The 24,328-nt window shown below is 35.4% G+C and overlaps 1 protein-coding gene across 2 annotated transcripts in view; it reads left to right on the top strand.

Moving 5' to 3' along the window:
• LOC148821799 (disco-interacting protein 2 homolog A) overlaps positions 1-24,328 on the top strand; it is a 254,394-nt gene that overhangs the window by 136,847 nt on the left and 93,219 nt on the right. For both annotated transcript variants that reach the window (XM_088931048.1, XM_088931049.1), the window contains exons 6-9: positions 7,646-7,777; positions 15,625-15,744; positions 19,508-19,705; positions 22,334-22,425. In XM_088931048.1, coding sequence (XP_088787174.1) covers positions 7,646-7,777; positions 15,625-15,744; positions 19,508-19,705; positions 22,334-22,425 — 542 coding nt within the window. The remainder of the gene's footprint in view (positions 1-7,645; positions 7,778-15,624; positions 15,745-19,507; positions 19,706-22,333; positions 22,426-24,328) is intronic.

Here is a 24,328-nt window from a genome sequence, read left to right as displayed (position 1 = left end):
AGTGGGGGGTGTGCACTCTGCGGTCTGTGTGGGTCCTAATGCCCCAGTATAGTGATGGGGACACTAAACCGAGGTCCTGACCCTCAGTGGTCATTAAGGATTCCCAGTCATTTCTCAAGAAGAGTAGGGAGTCATCCCAGTGTCTGGGCCAAATTGCCCCGCTCAGCCCTTACTGTGGCCTCCAAATTGTCCCCATGTATGATTGGCTTGCACATGTCCTGCTGTTGAGTGGCGCCTTGTCCAGGGTGTACCCTGCCTTGCACTTGTTGCTTGCCGGGTAGTCTCCGGCCTTACCCACGACCCTCATCAGGAAAAGTGGAAGTGAAAATAGATGGATTCATCACATGATAACTTGTCTACGATTAGCACCCCTACAGTTCAATACAGCTTAATCACTGAAATAATTGTTGAGAATAAAAGAATCAAAGTTCTAACCCTCGGTTCGAAGAAGTTAGAAGAAAAGCAGAAGGAAAACATTAAATTTTTTACATTGTTAACAAAGGAATAGATTTATAGAACCAGATGACAATTTCATTGGTCTAACTGAGTGCAAATAGGAAAAGTTGGTAGCAAAATGACTGAGTAAAACACAGTGAGACAACAATACATTAAGTTTTTTAAAAAGAGTATTGATAATTTTAATTACTTCAATACAGCAGAAACAGAACAATCTCAGTGTGATGGGTGAGTTTGCTTCTTACTTCTACAATTTTTTTTATATTTGGAGTTATACGAGTTGCAGTCTCATGTTCGACTGCATCAAATCTGTTGCCATACTTCATTTGTGGACACATATGACAAAAATCTGGTTTCACACATAAAGGTGGTCATAAACGGGAGAAGAACAGAAAGAGCTTTCTCTGATAGTACTGGATATTTGTTTTTGGAGCTGCAACATAACTCTACCAACTGCACTTCATTAAAAGCTGTTTGTAAGGAAGAGTCTGAAATCAGGTCATGAACTTCTCATTTTCTTGTGATGTGAAGTCGCGAAGTTTTTTATCGTTTTTCACATTTTTCTTTTTCTTTTTTTTCTCTCATGGTTGAAACAATTTCTAAGCGATCTTTCTACCTAGTAACATGCCATTTTCTCTCATTGCAAGAATTTTTGAGATTTGCCGGATGGCAAAATTGCAGACATTCTGGCAAAAATGGCAATTATTGATAGCAAATTTTTATTTTTCTTGTAGCCTATGTGAGAGTGCAGAGAACCCCTGCAGAACACAGTTTGAAAACCACTCTCCTAGAGAATGATGGTCTAGAAGTTCATTCATGTTATTAAATTATTAATTATATAATTTTAATGTTAAATACACTGTGATGTAAAGAATGAATACAAAATTGAATATACAGATGCAGGCATTCAAAATGTGTGGTACAAACCCGTACCGCACGCAACTACCCACAAGCCACTGCTTTGTACCGCGGTATGTGACTGGCTGGCCAAAATGACAGACAGGGGCACTAGTGGTGCATTGGTCGTTAGTGAAAAGATTTAATCATTTAATCTCTTTACTGTGCATGTTTTAATCCACTTATTATTGAATATTTATTTGGAATTTTACAACTAAAGGGAAATTTTAGTAGCTGAGCATAAAAAGAAGAGGAGCATAAAGCGTCTGATGGTCATAAATGATATTAATTTAGGAACATAAACATATTATGTAAACTGTATATGGCTGGTAATTGTGTTTTAAAGAAAAAATACACACCAGTATTCCATTTTCTTCCTAAACATTTTAAGCATGAAAGTCTTACATGTGATTATTTTGGAAACTTTTGTACGTGCTCCTTCTTACTATATTAAGTTTATATACTTTGTAAAAACTTATAATGTTTTAACCTTTTCTGCGAATATGCTCGAATCGCAGTAAACAAAAGCATGCTTTTAGAATTTGATCAATAGGGAACATAACATGGAATCGCATATCTAAAAAAATTAATAACGATCTAATTATATTCATATACTGTAGCTCAAATTATCACAGTAGTACACTTTCTTTGGATATGTCTGCTTCAGTTTCACTCCTTTCCATGTGATTACATCTGTGGTGTAATGGCTTAAGTGTGTGCCTTCTATGCCTCAGCTCGGGTGTTCAAACCCAGCTGTTACCATGAGATTTCTTTTAACAAATAAAAATTTCTTTGAATAACTAAAATAGCAAATATGGACACTATAATGACATTTTTTATATTTCTAAATATAGTCATTTATTAATAACAACAAATAATTTTAAATTGCTACTACTGTTGTTATTGCTGATAATAAATATCAACACTATATTGAATTTTTATGATGTTTCTAAATATCACAAAACGTTCAAAGTTAAGTGAGTTAAGTGATTACTATTACCATTATATTCAGAAATGTGAATATAGTTTGCAAAGTATTTTATTGTAAAGAATCTCAAATTTATTCATCATAACATTAACAATTACAGCAGATATTTCACATTTTTTTTATTTTGCTTTAATTAGTAAATATGTTGACAAATATCTGGATTATTGCTTTCACGAGGCAAGATAAAATTGTATCCTGCTGTGAATCAGCTATGTGACGTTGCCTCCGTGAAGTTTTTGGGTAAGGGTTTAGTGGGCAGCATTACTCACAGTGTAGAGCTCATAGAGTGTTAGTTTTAATACACTGTAACAGTGCATTAGTATGATCTTCCAGGTACGTTTTTTTATGTTTGTAATCACTATTCTTGCAAATACATTTTGTAGTGTTATTCAGTTTGTGTCTGCATGTTAGTTGGTGGGAAAATGTTTGAGGTGAAAAGTCTTCCACGAGGACGGTACCTTTAAAGAGGAGAAGTCGACACCAAAATTTTTCGGCTCTGTATGTCGCTTAAGCCATTTTAGTCTGTTGCATTAGGAATTTGTCTTTCCGCGTACCCCAGCTTGCTCTCCATGAGACACACAGGCACACAGACAGGAAGAGAGAAGCTTGGGGTCATCAGCCATTTATATGGTGCCCCTGGAGCAGCTGGGGTTAAAGACCTTGTTCAGGGGCCCAATGTAGGAGGATTCTTCTGCCGGCCATGGGATTTGAACTGGCAACCTTCCAGCTACAGGCGCAGATCCTTAGCCACAGAACCACTGCTCCACCTCTATGATTTTAGTCATAGAGGTGAGAAGACGCCTCCCCCCTTCAACTTGCCTTTGCCTACCTGACTTGTCCACATTTTTAATCATTCTGTGTCAAAATCAGAGCAGCTGAGAGAGAGTACGAAGTGACGCAGACAGAAAAAAGTGAATCCTGGCTTAATTTTAAATTAAATTTTACCTTATTTTTTTTACTTTATAAGTTTATATTTTACTTATTTTCTGATAGATTTAATGTATATTTGAACAAAGTATTGTAAATGTTCATGTTTTTACAAGATTTGGAAGAAGTTCAACAATTTACTACAGTGCAAATTTTAATATAATTGATTACTGCTCACACCCAAAGAAGGCTCCACAGCCAAAACTTTGTTTCCTTTCTTGTCTTTTCAACGTTCAATAAACTTTTAACTTGTTCCTTTGCAGCCTACGCATGCTGACGCAGCTACCTACTGGAACATATTATTGATTATTAATAGTTTATGCTAACACTTGACCTTCTTATTTAATTATACATAAGATATTGAACTAAGTGTGACATAACATTCAAAAATATAATTGAGAATAGTCTGTGGTATTTGTATAGATGAAACATTTCTAAAATTTATAAAAAATTAAAAACGATTAAATTGTATAATCTTTCCATGTGTAATGTCATTAGGAAGTACAGTAAGCACCAGCTTTGTTTAGCGATGGTTTCAGATATAAAACTAACTGGTGAGAAAGCTATGTTAAATGATAATTAATGGACTTTAAGTTAAAATGAATTATTTACATTCCATTATTAAATTTTAAAGGCAGACACACCCAGTGCCATAAGCACTCCAAGCTACAGAATGGTATTGCTGAGCTTCCTCTTACTGCTGCCTCTTCTTTGACAGAGCTCAGAGGGTGATGTGCTGTTTCCTCAGCGACTTGAATGCGATTTTATCTGTACGATATGTGTGATGCGTTTACAAAATCAAAGTGTTTCAAATGTTTAATTAAAAAGTTAAGAAAACTTAGAACTTACACAAAGATCCTAAAATCAAGAGAAAACCTGTTTTTTTATGGGTTTTAAAGTCATGTAATGTCTAATTTAGGTATTGACACGCTATTGTTTCTTATTCTTGATTTTCTTTAAAAATAAAAGAATCAGTTGCCCATCAGTATCAGTACATGCCCTACAATATTGTTATATTTTAATTGAATTGAATTAAACCAGTTGAACTGTTTTTTACTCCTACAGTTGACAGTATTCACATTTGCTCATTCATATTTTCAATTTATTTATTGAACACGTTGTGATATATAAAATAACGTCAATATAATGTGCATAATTTTCACTACTTGATTTGAAAAAAAAAGTATTTTTTGTTGCAAGAAAAACACATGCCTTAACCAGAATTTGAACACTGACCTCCTATTTGATAGTCAAGTGCCTAATCACTATACCATTTAGGGTGCTGAAACAGACAGGTTAAAATGTTTCAAAGATAATCATGGGCAAATGAGTCAAAGATGTTGATGCAGATGTTTACAAAGAAAGTGGAATATGATTATACTTTGGGCTTTATAAATATATTACATTTAGATCATTAAATATCATTATTAATTTCTTTAGATATGCGATTCCATATTATATTCCCTATTAAGCAGATTCTAAAAAGTATACGGTTTTGTACTGAAATAACGAGCGCAAGTATTCATAGAAAAGGTTAAAACATGATAACTTTTTATGAAGTATATAAACATATTATAGTCAGAAGGTGCACATAAAAAGTTTTCCCAAATTAACCATAGTAAGTAACCGTGTGAAAGACTTTGATGCTTAAAAGAGATTGGATGAAGCAATCGTTTCACTAACAACTAATGCACCACAAGTGACACCTGTTGGTCAGTTTGGCCAGCCAATCACATATTACGGTAGTCCGCAGATGATTTAACGTGCATTTTGAATGGCTACATCTGTAGTTAGTCTCACTTTTAGTTGACTAAAACACAATCTAAAATGTATCCCCAGAAAGGTCAAATATCAAATAAAGGGTTAATAATGAATAATCTTATACAAAGACATTGTAGGAATCTTTCCTAAAAGGGAATATATTTTGGCACTGTTAATAATAATTCTGTACTTTTATTTAATGCGTTTTGTAAAGTTATTTTTTCACAGAAACATTTTCCAGGTTTCTAAGCAATATTATTATAAATTTGGTTTGAGAATCCTGACAATACTGAATTTGCAATAACTATAGGGGAATTACTGCATGTGTTACTTGGAAATTATTAAAATCAGACAGGACAAATAATATGTACATTATTTAAGTCACTGGTATAATATTATTAATTAGCCCTTTTGACGCCATAACATTCCAGTCTAAAAACTACCATAGTCTAAGATTAGTCTAAGTGCTAATAACGTCATGCTCGTATCATGCTAAGAATGTGACAGGCCTGTGCTTCAGGTGGTCACAGCGCTTTCAGGATGGATGAACTGGATTTGCTTGTTCCATCAAGATAGGATTACACTAACTGTTCTGTGCTCTGATTCACTGAAACCTGGCTGAGTTCAGAGGTACAGAACTCCGTGGTAAACCTGCAGGGTTTTCCACTTCGATCGGCTCTCCGGTACGCTCGTTCACTTAAGCTTCAAGGTGAAGGCATCTGTTTTATGTGAATCGATGGTGCTCAGATCCTAAGGAAATTCTAAAATATGGTCAAAACATTGCTTTTTATAAAGTATGTAATTAAATTTAATGTGATTATAATGAATATGTGAAAACCTTTCCAAAATAACCTCAGTAAGTGACCAAGTAAACCTAATATGGTTCTAATGAGTATGTTAGAACTTGTCCAAAATAACCTCAGTAAGTCATGTCATTTGCCAAACCATTTTATACCATACGGTGTCATGGGAAGCTGGAGTCTACCCGGCAAGCACCAAGTGCAAGGCAGGGTACACCCTGGACAGGGCGCCAGTCCATCACAGGGCAAGTGCAAGCCGGTCATACATGGGGACAATTTGGAGGCCACAGTAAAGGCCAGGGGGGGAAATTTGGCCCGGACAACAGGATAACTCCCTACTCTTATCAAGAAATGCCTGGGGATCATTCATGACCACTGACAGTCAGGACCTTAGTTTAAGGTCTCATCTGAAAGATAGTGTCTACACAGATCGCAGGGTGGGTGCCACTAACACCACTTCCAGCAGCAACCATAGCTTCCCATGAGGTCTCCCATCCAGGCACTGACCAGGCTCAATCCTGTTCAGCTTCAGTGGGTAGCAAGTTGAGAGCTGCAGGGTGATATGGCTGCTACCTCAGTAAGTGACCAAGTTAAAGATTTAGGTGCAGAAAATGTGTATGAAGAAGGTGTAATACTGTTGTATATTTCTTACCTACCACTATCAGCCATATATAGTATGTATAATATATTAATATTCCTAAATTAATGTGATTTAGAGATGTTATGCTTTTGTTAATTTTATTGTCTGCTATCACAATGCCCCTTTAGCTACAAAACTCCATATCAGTATTTCTTTATTAAGTGGATTTAAAGATGATAAACAGTAGGGAAATAGATTAAATGACCATTAACCATTTCACCAACATCTAATGCCCACAAGTGCCACCTATTGATTGTCTTTGGCTAGTGAATCGCATAACATACCGGACTGTGTTACCGACACATGTTCTGAGTGGCTGCATCTGTAACCATCAGTAACAACGAAGTATGTAGTGTGTATAGTAACTCTATAAAGTAATCCAATACCTCTTAAAATGAATTTCCTCTAACTTCTTAAAGTAGTAATCTCTTATACAATTAACTTGTAACTGTAATGGACTTTAAATTAACTTTTCCCAACACTACATTCTGATATATTGTAAAATATTCAGTATTCATTTCATAATGATTTAGGATTAACAATAATTCAAACATTGTACATGTGATTATTGTACACTCCAAGTATCTCCATTGTGCTGAATAAATATTTTATCTGGATGTCTCATTTAGACGCTTGTGAAAATCAACCAAAAACCAAAAAAAATCTGTTCTGTGCTTAACTGTGAAACTGCAGTCCTAAAATGTGCATTAAATGGACTGTGGCATTTGTGATCTATGTCATCTATGAGCTCTGCTTGCGAGATTGGTAAGAAAATTATAATTGAAAAGCAGCTTGTCTTTTTTTCCATAGTTCACACAGTTTAAATGTTTTTTTTTATCTGGAAAACAGAATTGGCTTGTGCTATGTCAAAAATAAACTGAAAACAAAGAGAAAAATTAAAATTGTAGTACTTTGCCGTTGTTGTTAATTTGGTAAGAGTGTATACAGAACCTTGTATAAAAATGTATATGCATATCTTCTAAATGCAGAGTTAAAGTGATTTATTATCAGAGTGAATGTATGCCTTTCACATTCCATCTAAAACATCCTTTCCTTTTCTTACCTAACAAAAGCACTTTGCCTTAATTGAAAAACTTAGTTACTTAGTTAACTAAGTTTTGTTAATTATTGAATGGGGTAGCGCCTCAAGAGGTCACTGTTTTTTTTCACCTGTAGATAACCACTCGGCACCCCCTGATGTGACAGGCCTGTTGGAGCGCTCTGTCTATGTGGAGCGACCACAAATGGCTTCAGTCCGCGGCATGCCCCGGGGCTACAACAACAGTAGTGTTCTGGAGACTGCGGATGGTAAGCTTCTATCCATTCACTTCCCCATGCTGAAAAAATGCTTATAGCAAAGCTCTACTTTGATATTTTTTATCTCCATGCTATTTAATAGTTTATGAGCAAAAACAAGTTATTTTAACATTTCAGAAATGTTTCAGAAAGATAAAAAAGAAACTTTGGGCATAATTATCAACTGTTGATTTACCCATTAATTTGTATTAATTTCTCTCTTTGTGTTTAAAACAGAAGATACAGTGCAAGTCAGAATATACACCAGTGTGCAAAAGAAATAAATTACCGGGGCCTTAATTTTTCAAGTATGGTAGACAATGTGAACAAAAGCAGATCAACGTGTTAAATTTTCAGTATGAAACGTGACACACTGTCAAAAAAAAACATGATGACATTGGTGTTTTGTAGACCTTTGTAAGCATTAATACAGTCCCAGTAGTGATACACAGACTCGATCAGCCCATGGACAGACTTTCGTGGGAAGTTCTGCCACAATGAAGAGTGACTGCCAGTTCATGGAACTAGGAACTTGCACATAGGTCAAAAGAATAAGCCTGATTTCATTCCCCTCATTTATCTGAAACTGATAAAGAAATCATGCTGTAGTTATATGTATTTGAAGGTGCTCTGGTTTATTAACAGACACTCAGACTCAAACCTGTGTTGTACAGTGAAAAAGACGTGGGTAATGTCATCCCCATTTAACAATGTGCTTATCGTGCAAATCCTGCTAAACTAGAAATTAGACACGAGAAGAGTATTATTGGACAATGTTGTGTGGCTTTGGTGGAATTTTTCTGTAAACTGAAGAGTTTATAGAGGAGACACGTTGTGTATCACCTCTTTTTACACTTGTAAGAACATTCCAGTGCATTCCAGTTTTAGAATCAGTCGAAGCATTCTGAAGTCTGTCACAATCGTAAAAAAAGAACATTCCAATGTTAATTCGACATGTAAGATATGATTAATAACCTTTTAAATCTGAAGCTGTTGACTACTTCACACCTGCATGTCAAGATCACGGTTTCAAAATAAAAAAAAAACATCAAACCTTTGATTGGATGAGAACGTCATGATTGTTTCACAAGGATGTGAAATGTGACAATTTGTAAAAGTTACCATCAGGAGAAAAAAAAGTTTATTTTTTATTTAATTGTGGCTGCTGCAGTGGCTTGCAATGGCTGGATAGTTAACACTTCATACGCTTAAGTGAAAAATGTATAAAAACGCCAATGTAAACGTCATATTTACAATTTGTTGAAAATAAAAATGGTTGTTAAGTTCTCTAAACCTTTCTCAGTCAAGAACGAGAATTCATGTAGGGAGCAGTAAGAATATGTAGGCAGCAAAAGATCAGCTAAAGAGAGAAGAACACGCTTTCAGAGAACACAATGTTTCAGGTGTGAAGAATACAGATCCCCAGTTCAATTGCAGCCTGCCCCCGCTGCGATTGGATCATACACAAACAAAGCACTGAAAGATTTAGAGTAAATGATCAGGTGTTTCGCAGACATAGGGATAATACGTAATTCTGGCTTTATGAACTCACAGCTGGGGTTCAAATAATTAAAAATAAGTTTTTGTTTTAAAAAAAACTGCACCAGGTACTAGATCTTGTTTATATTAAAGTTATATCACTGGTCAATGGTGGACGGTCAGTGGTCAGTGCGCTATTTGTCAACCACCTGCTAATCTGCTTAACACCTGTAGAAAACATGATTTTATTTATGTACGGAATGCTTGTTGCGTTTACAAAATTAAAGTGTTTCAAATGTTTAATTAAGAAGTAAAAAGAATTTACAGCTTACACAAAGACTCTAATCTGATCGCGCGGAAGAAAAAACACCCGTTTTTTGTGCATAAAAAGTGTTTTTAACTGATTTATATATTTTTTCATGTTGATTTAAGTGTCCTTCTTTCAGTTGGATTGCATGGTTATTGTTATGATTTCTCTATTATTATTAAATCCATCAACTCATCCACTTGTGATTATTTTGGAGATATTTTAACGTTCCTTTTAACTCGGAGTTTGTAATGTCGGGCGCTCTGAATGAGTTAAGCTTTGATTAGTACAAATGTATTTCCCACAAGCTATACTGCAGTTGCTTTAAAACTGTACAACGCTTTTTGCATGTGGCGCGTCTTTGTTCAAGTTTTAAAACTACAGTATGGAAAAACAAATGTTAAGAAAAAACAGGACATTAGATTGCTGGTTGCCTTATATTTATTTTTAGAAAATGAAATAAAAAATAAGATACAATGATGTGTTCCTGTCTAACTCAAACATTGTGTGACTTTAAGAGCTGTAAAAAATGGTTTAGATAGCAGAAAGTCACCTTGCTCTTACAAGCGGCTCTGTTAAGCAGAGTTTGAGTTAACATGAGACCCCCTTTAAATGAGTTTTAATCGACTTTGTCGGTAAAAAAAAATGACCGCGGGCACTTTTCCTTCCCCCCTGGTGCAAGGTGACAATGCGGGAAATGGGTTTTTTATTTTACTGGGAGTGTGAACATTGAGTGAGCACTGGGGCGTACAGTGAGACTAACACAGTGAGATTACTGAGATGGATAGTTTTAATAAATATGTTGACAAATATCAGAATTTTTGCAAGATAAAATTGTATCCAGCTGTGAATCAGCTACGTGACCTTGCCCCCGTGAAATTGTGGGAAAGAGGTTTAGTGGGCAGTGTAGTGACCATAGAGTGTTTTAATACACTGTACAGTATAACAATATAAAGCAAGTATGTTTTTTCATGTTTGTAATCACTATTCATGCAAGTTCCTTTGTTATTTAGTTTGCTTCTGTGTGTTAGCTGGTGTGTTAGCTAGTGGGCAAATGTTTGAGGTGAAAATTCATCCACCTCTAAAGCAGAGAAGACTGCATCAAACTTTTTCGGCTCTGTATGTCGCTCAAGCCATTTCTCTTTCACACTTTCTTTAGTCATAGAGGTGGGAAGACGCCTCCCCCCTCCCCCTTCCCTCTGCATGCCTCATCTGTTCCCATTTTTAACCTGTGTCTGAATTGCAGCGGGTTTCAGGCTCTGTGTCATTTGTTCACAGTTATTGACATCTGAAACATCGTGTCTCATAAATAGGTATTTTAATAAGTGTATAATAACTCATTAAAGTTCTGGGAGGAAGAACAAAGTTTTATTAACAGGCTGTTTCGTGTTCTTCCTAAGATTGTTGAGCGCAGTGGGGGACATTCAGGAATGTGATTTCACAGATGCTTTTGTTCTGTCTTGCATTGTCAGATTGTGAATATGTTTCCAAAATATTTTAGCTGCCTAGTTACATGACTCCATGTTATTATTACTATCAAGAGTAATCCGTACAACATTTATGAAATTCAAGTATTTTAAACATTTAATTAAAAAGTAGTTTTCAACTATCTAAACCATTTTTTACAGCTTTTAAAGTCATGTAATGTTTGAGTTAGGCAGGAACACCTCATTGTATCTTATTTTTTATTTCATTTTTAAAAATAAAAAAAAAGTTTTCCCATCGTGTTGATAGGCTGTTCTCCGATTACTGCAATTGTAAAAAAAAAACATTCCCCCCTCCCTTGTTTAACTTAAAGATTTCCATTAAGAAATGCTTAAACACAAAACCATCACGTGTCGATTTAAATGTCCTTCTTTCCGTTGGGTATGCTTGATTAGCAACACAGGGTCATTGTTATGATTTCTCTATTATTATCAAATCCCTCAACGTGTTCACTTGTGGTTATTTTGGAAACATTTTGATATGTTCGTTTTAACTACATTGCTGTCGATATTGTAGCAATAGACATATTGAAACGCTTGGAGATTGTAATGTAGGGCTATCTGAACGAGTTAAACTTTGATGCAGGACAAATAAATGTATTTCCCACAAGCTATACTGTAGTGGCAGTACAGTAGCAGTTTGAAATTATTCGTTGTTATTAATAAATCACTTAGCTTCGAACATGCTGTGATATTTAGAAGTATCAAAAATGTCAATATAGTGTCCATAATATTTGCTATTTTAGTTTTTTAAATAAATGTTTATTTGTTAAAAGAAAATTCATGGCAGCAGCTGGGTTCGAACACAAGACCTCATGCGATAACGAGCGCAAGTATTCATAGAAAAGGTTAATCACTTAACTCACTTAACTTTGAATGTTTTGTGATATTTAGAAATACCAACAAATTCAATATAGTGTCGATAATATTTACTATTTTAGTTTTTCAAAGAAATGTTTATTTGTTAAACGAAAACTCATGGTGAGAGCTGAGTTCGAACCCCCAACCTCCAGCATTCAAAGCATACGCCTAAGCCATTACACCAACGCGCTGCTTAACAGCTTAAGCTGTAGTTGAAAAGGGCATGCAGTCACGTAATCCCAGGTGAATGAGTCAAATTGATGCAGATGTTTACAAAGACAGTGTACTACTGTGATAATTTGAGCTTTATGAATATAATTATATCATTATTAATTTCTTTAGATAAGTGTATTTAGATTCCATATTATATTCCCTATTAATCAAATTCTAAAAAGTATGCATTTTTTTACTGCGATAATGAGCACAAATATTCATAGAAAAGGTTAAAACATTATAACTTTTTATGAAGTATATAAACTTCATTATTATAGTCTGAAGGAGCACGTAAAGTCTTTTCCAAAATAATCATAGTATGTAACTGAATGAAAGACTTTGATGCTTAAAATCTTTAGAAAGAAAATGGAATGCTGGTATGTATTTTTTGGTGGTGTGTACCAATACTAGTCATATACAGTTTACATAATATGTTTATGTTCCTAAATTAATATAGTTTATGACCTTCAGATGCTCCTCTTCTTTTTATGCTCAGCTACTAGAATTTCTCTGTAGTTGTAAAATTCCATGTAAATATTCAATATTAAGCGGATAACATGGACAGTAAAGAGATTAAATTATTGAATCTTTTCCCTAACAACCAATGTACCACGAGTGCCCCTGTCGGTCTTTTTGGCCAGCCAATCACGTACTGCGGTACAACGCAGTTAACTGTAAATAATTTTGCATGGTACAGGGTTGTACTGTGCATTTTGGCTGCATCTGTGTGTTTATGTTCCTAAATTAATATAATTTATGAACTTCAGACACGTTATGCTCCTCTTCTTTTTATGCCCAGGTACTAAAATGTACCATGCATTTTGAATGGCTGCATCTGTACTGTCTTACCCTGCAGAATTAAACTGTTCCTGCACTCCTTAATGGTTTGGAAAAACCCCAAGAAAGAAGGAGAAAAAATTTAAAAAGAACAAGACTAAAGAAATTGTTTGAAATATTTTTCATTAACACTTGTTATATTAACAATATATGTTTAACATATACCACTTAAATAATGATGCATTTTTCCAAAAAGACTTTTGCTCCACTAAACAGAATCAAAAAACACTACTTTAATCTCCAGCTTTTTGTTTGACTGATCAGTGCTACCTCCAAAAAAGCTTGTAGTGGTACTCAGGGGTTAATTTAATTTTGATAAGTGAATTGCCCAAGAGGAGGAATTGGGCTCCGCCAGACTGTGTTTTAACTTGGCTTGTCGGAAGCAGGAATGAGGCTCAATTTTTATCATGTGGCTTTATTGCATGTCATGGTGATAAATTATCACTCTCAAAAGCGTTGAGGAATATCGATCTTACATAATTTGCGGCAGTCCTGTAGTAAGTGTTCCAGTCAATGTATCATTCTGTATGTGTCCAGGAGTTTTTTTATGATGTAAGCATGCTTAATATTGTATGTTTTAAATATGAAATGGACTAGAATGAAATGGCTCTTTTGGCTTTTCCTAAGGTTTAAGATAATTAATTATTTAAGATGAAGAGCAATTAGCACATCTTAATGCCTGAAAGGTCTTTCAAATGTATGCAGGCTTCAGTTATCATGTGGTTTTAGGGTAAGAAGTTTGAAATTAATCTTTTCATTCATCACTGTACTAAAAATAATAAATTGCTTATTATATTAGGATGGCAACTAAAAATAATAAGTTGCTTATTATATTAGGATGGCACGTGGTAAATATGGCTCCCTTCCAGTGTCTGGGCCCTGGAAGACCTGGGGTTCTATCTGTGTGAAGTTTGTATGTTCTCCCCATGTTCTCACAGTCCCTGGTGTGTGTTTGTGTCTGTCTGCTCTGCGATGGGCTGTCGTCCCATACTGGGTGTATCTGCCTTTCACCCGTTGCTTGCCGGGATAGGCTCTAGCTCCCCCACATCCCTGAATTGGAAGAAGCAGTTAGAATATGGATGGAGTATTTTATTTATAATATTTATAATATTTATTATGCAATTTGATTTTTGAGCTGTCAGCTTTCTTAAGTATGCAATGCATCTCTCATGGGTTTATTTGTAATTTAGAGTTAAGTTGTATTTTTAGTGTTGTTTGTAAAATTTCAGTAAGATCCATTTTCTGTCTTTCAAAACTCAACACTTGTTTTAGCTTTATTTTCTTTTCCTTTGATGTCATCTTTATAAAAAACGTTTATGGTCATGAAAAATATTGCCAAGCTTCTGGTTAATTGTAGCATATATGTTTCAGATGAGGTGCTTTTTTTAGTTGTATAATTGTATAGTAGAGGCATGTGTGAAGAACACTCTGCCCTGAAGATCAGCGAATTTGCTGGGATTGTTGAAGAAGCAGCGGTGTTGTGGATCAATAAAACAAATGTAGCTAGACCAGCAAAAGTGTCTTTTTCTCTTTTACAGTGCTGCACTTGGAACCATCCTAAACTAATTATCTTTTCATGCTCCTTCCTGTCCTTCCATGGACATCATTGTTGTTCAGTTGTTTTCGGATAGATATCTCCTAGAGAGAATTTTGAGTTTGAGTGTGTTTGATGGAAGTAAGACAAGCAATTCTGGAGGCATGGGCCCATTTTAGAAGCTCTGAAAACACAAGCTGGAACAACTGAGAGGAAGCTTCAGCAGATAGAGCATGGTTGTTAAAAATACTTTTAATAAGTTGCAAAAATTCTCATAAGGCCTGGAGATAAGTTTTGTTTATCCCAGATAGCTGTTGCCCAATCTCTAGCTTGTTATTTAAACACTATAAATATAATTAACCTCACTTACTTTTTACATCCCCTGTACCTCATTGTTTAATTCATGCACCATTTTGATTCAAGAGATTTGGAATTGGTTACTATAAACCCTATTGAATATGCACATTATATTTTGAATGTTTACATAATAGTATTGTTTTGATTCATGAAGGTTATCATAAAATGGTGAAATTTCCATATTTAGTTTTGGAGTTCACAGACTGTTTCATAGCACTGTATGAGGAAAACAAAAAGTAAGATAAACCATCCCATATTATTGGAGCTTTCCAAGGACAAAGAAAGTCAATACTGCACACTTTTTCTGTCAGGTGATTTTATTCTTAATTTATATTCTTATTTCTTAGTTTGTTGTGGAACGACAAATATATTAATATATTTATATATTAAAGCATAGGTTTACCACAGTAATTCTAAAATGGAGATCTTTTAAGGTACTGGACTACTACTAGGTACTGCTAATGGCATGATAAAAGATAAGTAGATGGATGCTTTAACCCTTTGAAGTATACCAGTAATCACTTTGAGTCTCCTTTTATTAAAAGACAGATTTACAAATACACAAGTTTAATAGGAGACTTAGGCCATTGCTATAATTCCAGATTACTTTCTTCCAATTTCAAAGCTTTGAATCTCTTGACAGGTTTACAAATCCTAACTATACACCACTGCTCCAAGTGACCCTGCAGAGGCTCATCAGAGCTTCTGCCTACCCTTATTTCGCTGTCTCCCACATAGCCCAGCTCACTGACCACTTTCTGTCTCTCTCACCTTACACCATCACCAGGTGTCCCTGTCAACAGCCGGGTATCGTCAAAGATCCAACAGCTGCTCAACACACTGAAGAGACCCAAGCGCCCACCTCTGTGCGAGTTCTTCGTTGATGATTTTGAGGAGCTACTTGAGGGTAGGCATCCCTTCTTGAATAGGCCTGTTTTCACACAAGCCTCTAACGAAATTCACTTTTGCAACATCTGCAATATTATCCATCATTTTCCCTTATTTTTTTCTCAACCACTGCCTTATTTTGAAATTATTCATTACCATCTGGCAGTACAATACACAGTGACCAAGCAGACTTTATTTGGAGAAATTGAACTAATTTTGAGATAGATGTATTATATATTGTATTTCTCAAGCTGAAAATGGTTCATTGTGAAGATTCTATCATGCAATGTTTTTTAATTTGATTTTATGGAGTATGAAATTGTTTTTCAGAGAGCAGTTTGCTCATATGATGTCATTGGGTCTGAAAATATGTAATTTTGGGTTGGTAGTTGTTTTAGAGCAGGCTGTTCCCTAAACTATAATGAGACATTAACTAGTCAAAGCAAGTAATGTAGCATTTAGCGTTTTAATAATCCAGCACCATGGTGAATTCTTGGTAGAACTGAAGTAGTGACACAGAGTCACAGAGTTGCCATCTACTGTATGTCAGTATTCTTAACAGATGTGGTTAACAAAACTGTCTCAATCTCAATGCAGCTGTTTCATTTTTTTCTTAATCAGTAAATATATATTCATGCACTGTAACACAAACAGTCGTATATACTTTATACGTACAGTATCTGTTGATATGTGTATGGCTGTTCCACTGGTTGTCATGCGACTGAGTCAGTGGCGTGAGGGTTTAAGTGACTGACTTATAAGCGAGAGGTCGGGTGTTCTAATCCAGCTATCGCCACGGGTTTTCTTTTAACAAACATTTCTTTGAAAAACTAAAATAGCAATAGCAAAGTTATGGACACTTTATTGACTTTTTTATATTTCTAAATATCACAACATGTTCGTACTGTATGTACACAGCAGTACCGTAGGGTGTAGGGCGCAAATCCACGTGAGCCCAAAAGCCCTATATTAATAATGTGCATTCGTCTGGCGCTGGAGCAGTATTTCTCGCGTTGTGAACATGTGTACACAGCGGTCCCCCCGGGTTCCAGTTAGTGCGTAATTACGCATCGATGAAAAACCGGAGGTTTAAAAAAAAAGAATTAGCTCACTGATAGTTTTATGTGGAGGCTGTGAACATTTTCACAAGTCGTGGTCTTTAAAATGCATTTGGTTTGAAGGCTTTCTGTGTTTCCCTTCCGAAGATATGAACAAAAGAATATTCAAGCGTGGTAAAAAAAAAATGGCTTAAAAACGACATTGTGACTGTCACAATGTACTTTGTACACACAGCAAGTGTTTTCGTAACTCTAGGACGTTTCGTGAAAAAGCTACAGGCGTGCCAATATCATTTTCGAACTTCAAGCTAACTTTACCCCAGTGTGGGCATCACATTGTTGTCTCAATCAGCAGTGAGATATTGCTGTTTGATCTTTGATCTGAGCATTAATAGAGAGCTTATCTCTATTAATATAAGTATCGAGTGGTATTAAATAAATACACCTTTTTAGTATAGATTACACTTTTCTAAAATTTATTTTAAAAAAAAACAATTATAATCTAATCTTTCCACGTTTGATCCCAAGATCCCCCAAAAAATAAATCGAAACGGGGAGAAAGCTATGCTGAAAATTATTAAGATACTTCGAAGACAAAGATAACGATTTACGTTGTATTTGTCAGATTGTGAATCAATAAAGACATTTAATTAAACACGTGTTTGCGATTTAAATCAAAATGGGGGTAACGGGGACTCTCTCTCTCTTATTATCAACACTCGTTCAATTGTGGTTCTTTTGGTTTCACAGAGGGTTTCTCAGATAGTTGGGCATTCAGGTAGATTGCCAGGCGAAAGGATTAGTAAATATATTTTGTTAAAGCCAGTCAGTTTTTTGCGACACACAAAAGACATATTGTGGTATTATTATATAGGACAGACACAGTGACTCAGACACTCGTTGAATGAAAAAGGGCACTTCATTTACGGTACAGCTGGTACAGTACCCAAACAAACGCAAACGCGTTTTTAATAAAATGCTTTTATTCATTCATAATCTGACTCACATAACTCACATTCCTGAATGTATTAATAATGTATGACCTTGGACAAGCTGTAAACTCAAAGTATTACCCTGGTCCACATTCTTTGTAATCGTCTTTGTAAATGAAAATACTTTATTTTTTCATTGACAAAAAGTAACACCACAGCACTTAGTTGATCCAATCACGTATTCGTTTCCAGTCATACAAGGTAAGGCTTGAGAATCTCCGATTCACCATGCCTTTTACATGCTCATGAATGATATTAATTTAGGAACATAAACATATTATGTAAACTATACTGTATATTGCTGGTCTTGGTATTTTAAAGAAAAAATACACACCAGTATTCCATTTCTCCCTAAACATTTTAAGCATCAAAGTCTTACATGTGGTTATTTCAAAACGTTTTTACGTGCTCCTTCTGACCATATTACTGTACGTTTATATACTTTGTGAAAATTGATCGTTTCAACCTTTTCTGCAAATACGCTCATTATCGGATTAAACAAAAGCATACTTTTAGAATTGGATTTAATCCAAGTTTTGCTGCACCAAAACTCTTCCAACTGCACTTCATTAAAAGCTGTTTATAAGGAAGAGTCTGAAATCAGGTCAATTAAATTCTCATAGTTTTGTGATGTGAAGTCTCGGAAGTTTTTCACATTTTTCTTTTTCTTCTCTTGTGGTTGCAATAATTTCTAAGCAATCTTTCTACCTAGTAACACGCTATTCTCTCTCATTTCATTCGACACCTTTGAGGTACCCTCTGGCTCTAGCAGTGAAAGTACAGAAATTTATTCAGAGAGTGAATTTGAAGATGATGTTCAGAAGATATGCCTAATTTTTCTGACTTCTTGGAGCCATGCCATGAAAAGCCATCATAACTCACATTTTTTTATTGATAGCAAATTTTTATTTTTCTTGTAGTCCTGTAGCCTTTCTTGAGACCTAAGGGTTCCATGGAACACAGTTTGAGAACCACTGAACTAGAAGCAACTAAACAGGATGAGTGTGCTGATTGGCCTATTTGTAAAATTTTAATGTATTTTATGTCTCAGATATCTTCAGTAGCATTAAGAATTTACATAGATTCATCTAGTATTTCCTACTGGTTATAGCAGTTTTGGTTACCTGTTTATTTGGGGTGGGAATAAACTACTTTTTATTTAACAATCTTTACTTCATATTGATCAAAACCTTCAATAACTTGATCACAACAATTCCAAGTTAACTATAGCAATGATTATGATGTAAAGTAGCAGAAAATCGATGATATTAACCAATCAGATTGACTCATTGTAATTAATGATGTCAAAATTAACATCATGTGATGTTCTCCAAACATCCACAAAATGTAAGGCTGCTTATTTGTGCTGTAAAGTCCATATCTATAATGATTTACTGTTAGCTTAAAATGTAATGTAGTAGGTTCAACTAAATATGTGTATGGAAGTAAATATAAAAGGGTTCTTTTGTCTCTAACTGTAAAAAAATCACAGTTAATTAAAACAAAATATAATTTTCACTTTAAGCAGAATTAAAGTATTTTTTTCAGAAAAAAAACTTTACTGCCAGTTTCCTTAAAGTTCTCTAGCAATAATTTTTGCATCACTTGACAAAACTAAAAATTATTCAAATGAAAATTAAGGTAAAAGGTCCATTGGAAACAGAAGTAATTGTGGTTGTTGTTTTTTTTGAGGAGACTGGGTAGTTCATGTTTGTTTTGTTGCTTTCCTCAGTGCAACAGCCAGACCCCAACCAGCCGAAGGCAGAGGGGCCCCAGATGTCCCCATTGGAGGGGGAGGCCCTGGGTGTCGTCACTAACTGGCCTCCCTCCCTTCTGACTGCCCTGCAGTGCTGGGGAACCACTCATCCCAAGAGCCCATGCCTGACCGCTCTGGACAACTCCGGCAAGCCTGTCTACACACTCACTTATGGTATGCTAGTTATATTACCTGTCAACATTCCATGACAGTAGGGATTTGCTTATGTGACATTGTGAATGATAAAAAGTATTTCATTGGACCATTGTCATATTTTTTTCCACATTTTTAATTAAGAGGGGGAAGGTTATTAGTTTTCTCAAAATACCAATCCCATTTTAAACTCTACTCTTAAAACAGTTAAGTTATTCACATACGTCAGACCCTGCTCTCTTTCCTCAATGAATCTTAATAAGCACATTAATGATACTGAATTACAGATAGTTTGCCACCATCATGGCTGTCTCAGTTCAGGGTGGCACAGGTGGAGAGAAACCTTTCTTGAGAGTGCATAAACCACAGTGACGTCTGTCCATGTACAATACAGTAGACCCGTGCCATTCCCAGGATTCCAATTTGGAAATTTAATTAATTGAGATTAACTTATTGAGGCACCCCTTTTCCGACTGCAGCCAAAGCCCTGGACTAGGTAGTGAGTGAGTGCTCCCACAAAGCACAAGATGTCCTGAGAATCCAGCAGTATCTTACATGCCAAAGTCTGTAATGGCCTCCTTAATTAATGGGATCTTCATAATTCTGCTGTCAAAGTCTTCTGCAAATAATAGATTATGATACCTTTACCCCTGTGCTGTGGAAATTTTTGGTGATTTCAGCAACAGTTGTTTTAGAGCTTTTTGTCACAGCTCTAATAATTTTTTTTATCAACTGCAATTTTTTCCTTGGCCAACCTGTTCATTGCCAATTGCTTAGTACACCAGTGGCTTCTTTTCAAGGCATTCCAAATTGTAGATTATGCTATGCCCCGTTTCTGTGGCTGATTTAATCTTTTTTTTCTCAGGATCCAAATTGGTTGCATTTCTTTCATAGACATTTCTCTAATCTTCATAGTTTTTTTAGGCAGACACCAAAGGGATGAGCAAAGGTTAAATCCAGCACTACACATTCACAGTTTTTATTTGTGCATGATCAGTGCAACCTGAAACACCTGGTAGCCAATTGTCCTAATATTTGTGCTCACATGAAATGGAGGGATTGAACACAAAAATTAAGGTACAACAAATAAGCACAGAAATACCCAGAAATAAAAGGCAACAATCTGTTCTTTTGCCTCATATTGATCTTTTAATCTCAAATCAGAATTGCTTGAGTATATAGCAAACATAACAATTTTAACCTCACTGTCCCCATGTTAGGTTGTGTAGTCTGAGACCTTCCAGAGTACTTCCAGCAGTCCTAATGTTGTTTTGGTGTAAATGACGTGTCGTTGTCACTCCTTTCCCAGATTCCTCACCTATAATCCTGCATTCCTTCTCACCCCTCTGATCCTTGTAGCTCCCTTTGTAAAAGTAACATTTAATGTGCTGAATCCAAGTGATTATGCAATCTTTTTCTTATGGCATAAAAATCCCCGATAGTCCTTACACAGGTGCCTTGACACATAAAAAAAGAAAATATTTTCTGTTTTTGTGTTTTCTGCACCATCCTTTCATGAAAACCTAGATAACCCACTAGAGCTACTATCACAGTAACAGTGCAGAGCCAATTGTTTTTGAATTGTTGCTTTCTTTCCTGTTCTTTTAAAATCTAATCTAGCAATCAGTTATATGTAGCAAAATAATTATTGCGGTAAATATATTAAATAATAAAAACTTGCTGCATGTGTATGGCAAAATGTATATGGCAAGAGTCAACTAATTTTTAGTAGACTTATTTAATATTAAGTCTTTAACATTAACTTTACTAAGTGTGTGCTTTGCAAATTTGAGGAATACAGGGATTTTCAATAAATCCAAAGGTCTACTGTATGCCACTAAATTGCCACTTTCAGTAATTTAAAGGGCTTTAAAGAAGGTGAGCATTTCTTGTTAACCAGGATAGAGTGTCACAATGTAATTATGGGTAGTGCTGGGCGATAATTCGATAACAATAATTATCGCGATATAATTTTCCTCGATATAATTTTAACAAAAGTTCGATAAATGTTCGATATACAGTATATGTTTATGCTTTGCGCATGCGCACAAAATACTGCACGAGTGCGTGTGCGTGTTGCAGACCGGGCTGCTAACGTGATGGTGTTTACCCAAATGGTGGTGGCTGACAGGATTGTAGTTAGAGTGGAGAAATGAGCGACACTGAAGCAAATGGAGATATAATGGATAATTTGGAGATATTTTGGCTTTTTACGATCAGACATAAAACAGAGCACTTTAAACTTTGCAGTCTGTCTGAGCCATCTTCTATGTCTGTTTTATCACACTGCAGTATTTAATTTTTCTATTAAGATATTTATTTTGTAAATTTTACTTATGAATATTTTGACATAAAAAAGACTTGAATACTCTCTACCTCAGATTTGTTTAATGTTTCTGCTGTTTGGCGAGTGTTTGTTGTGTTCTTAAAATAAAGAGTTGTTTAATTTACCAATTAACTTTCACTCAGGAGAAAAAATCTGCCTTTAAACTTGAAAGAAATAATGATTTTACATTTATCATGATAATTATCGATATCGACTGATATGAAAATTTTTATCGTGATAATGTTTTTGGCCATATCGCCCAGCCCTAATTATGGGTGGCATCTTTATCTTTCTTTATTAAAATTAAATTTCCTGTTTTGCAGGAAAGCTATGGAGCAGGAGCCTGAAGCTGGCCTACACATTACTGAATAAACTAAGCACCAAGAATGAGCCACTTCTACGTCCAGGAGATCGTGTATGTGCTTCCAACCAAAGCTGCTTGGTCCACTTGAAGCAAGCAAGCAAACTCTGTCTAATGAGAACACCCTGCTAAATCATTTTGAAATGGATTGCACAGTGTAGTTAATTTCCTTGATAAATCAACACATCTAATAATCTCATAAATGTAGAATATTTTAAATATTTTGCTTTGATCGGATAATACAGTGTTTCAGTGAAATATATGTACTGACACTCATAGTTTTAATATTCTTCTTTCAAGAGGGTTTAAATGAATTAAAGTACAGTGAGACTGTGAGATCTTCATAGAAGTGGCCCTTCTAGCAGAAAGATAAATGACTAGACTGGATTAGGTTAAAAAATATATATATTTTTAATATTTAGTCTAAAGTCTAAATATCCTGGACATTTTCTCTAAACGTCTTGGAAAAATGCAGTTAAAGTCCTTCAGTTAGTGCTGAAAATCCATCTATGTTTTTTCTAACCAATTCTTCCAATTTAGGGTCATTGGGAAGCTAGAGCCTATCTCTGAAAGCAATGTCTGCAGGGCAGGGTATAGCCTGGATGGGATGACAGTCCATCGCAGGGCAGACACACAAGCAAACACAGACACATTCACATTCACACCAAGGGCCAGAATTCAGTTAACCTATCAGTATGTATTTGGACTGTGTGGAAACCGGAGCACCCGGAGAAAGCCCCTAGTGCTTGAACTTGTGCAGTGCTGAAAATCTTTTAGATAAATATATATCATCTTTCTATCCAATTGCAGGTTATTGTGATCTGAGGACAGTGTATTCCTGATTCAAAACACCATTTGCTTTTTGAACACAGCTCTGTCCCACCTCCCTACTTCCCTAGTAAAAAACTGAAACAAACTGAAAACAAAGATATTATTTAAATGTATTTGTGTAAACCATGTTGCTTTTTGACATTTCCCTACATGCACATGCATTTTCCAAAAGCATACTTGGATTATAGCCATCTTGCTGTGCAATGCAATAACTGAACAGCAAGAAAATGCAAATGCAGAGGTAGAGCACCAGCCCAAAATACTTTACATTTAACATTCAGTAGTGATCATTACAATTATTTATTTCTATAAGCAACATAAAGCTCATGGAAGTATGTAATAAAACCTTTAATTTGATTAAAACTATTCAAGTAGGAATTTCACTCTCTTTTAGACAACCAATTGTTAATGTTTCTATTTGAAGTTAATAGTCATACTTTGCCCTGCTTGCAGGAGTGAAATACAAGTACCTTCAACAAGCTGAAATCCAATAATTTGTATCTAATAATTTAATCAAATAATTTAGTTAGAAGGGTGACAGATAAAAGCCTGTACAATTATCAATACTGAATTTAATGACTTCATATTGTTAGAATGGGGTTATGAAAATGGTGAAAATCAGGAATTGACCGAGCAGTTTAGTCAATAAGTGAAGTAATTATTCATAACCTCCAACTTGTAAGTGATTTCTCTAGAACCGTGGTTCTCAAACTGTGGTACACGTACCACTGCTGGTACACGGAGCGTCCCCAGGTGGTATGCCAGATGACTCTTGAAATTTGTTGTCTGCACTGAAAAATTGGGCCGGCTTTTCATATTTTCTATTTTAATAAAATGAGTTTATGTGTGAAGTACGCAGCCTACGTACTACAATACAGTATGCGCTTGTATGGGAATATGTGCTACAAACGTAAGTGGCCAATTGTATTTAAAAAAAGTTATCTCCAGCAAATAGGGAGGTAGGAGAATGTGAATGGTTTTGGAACACTGGCAATCTTGTGAGCACAGGAAAGCATGATAGATAACAGAAAAAGGATGTTCTAGGTTAATTTGAGAAAAATAGCATCTATGTGTTTCGCTCCCATGCGCATTAAACTTCTTTTAACTTCTGAGATCGACTCGTGAA

The sequence above is a fragment of the Atractosteus spatula genome, chromosome 13 (genome assembly GCF_055471065.1).
Source record: "Atractosteus spatula isolate fAtrSpa1 chromosome 13, fAtrSpa1.hap1, whole genome shotgun sequence".
Lineage (NCBI taxonomy): Eukaryota > Metazoa > Chordata > Actinopteri > Semionotiformes > Lepisosteidae > Atractosteus > Atractosteus spatula.
Note: the sequence above shows the minus strand (reverse complement) of the source record. Positions and strands in the feature narration are given on the sequence as shown.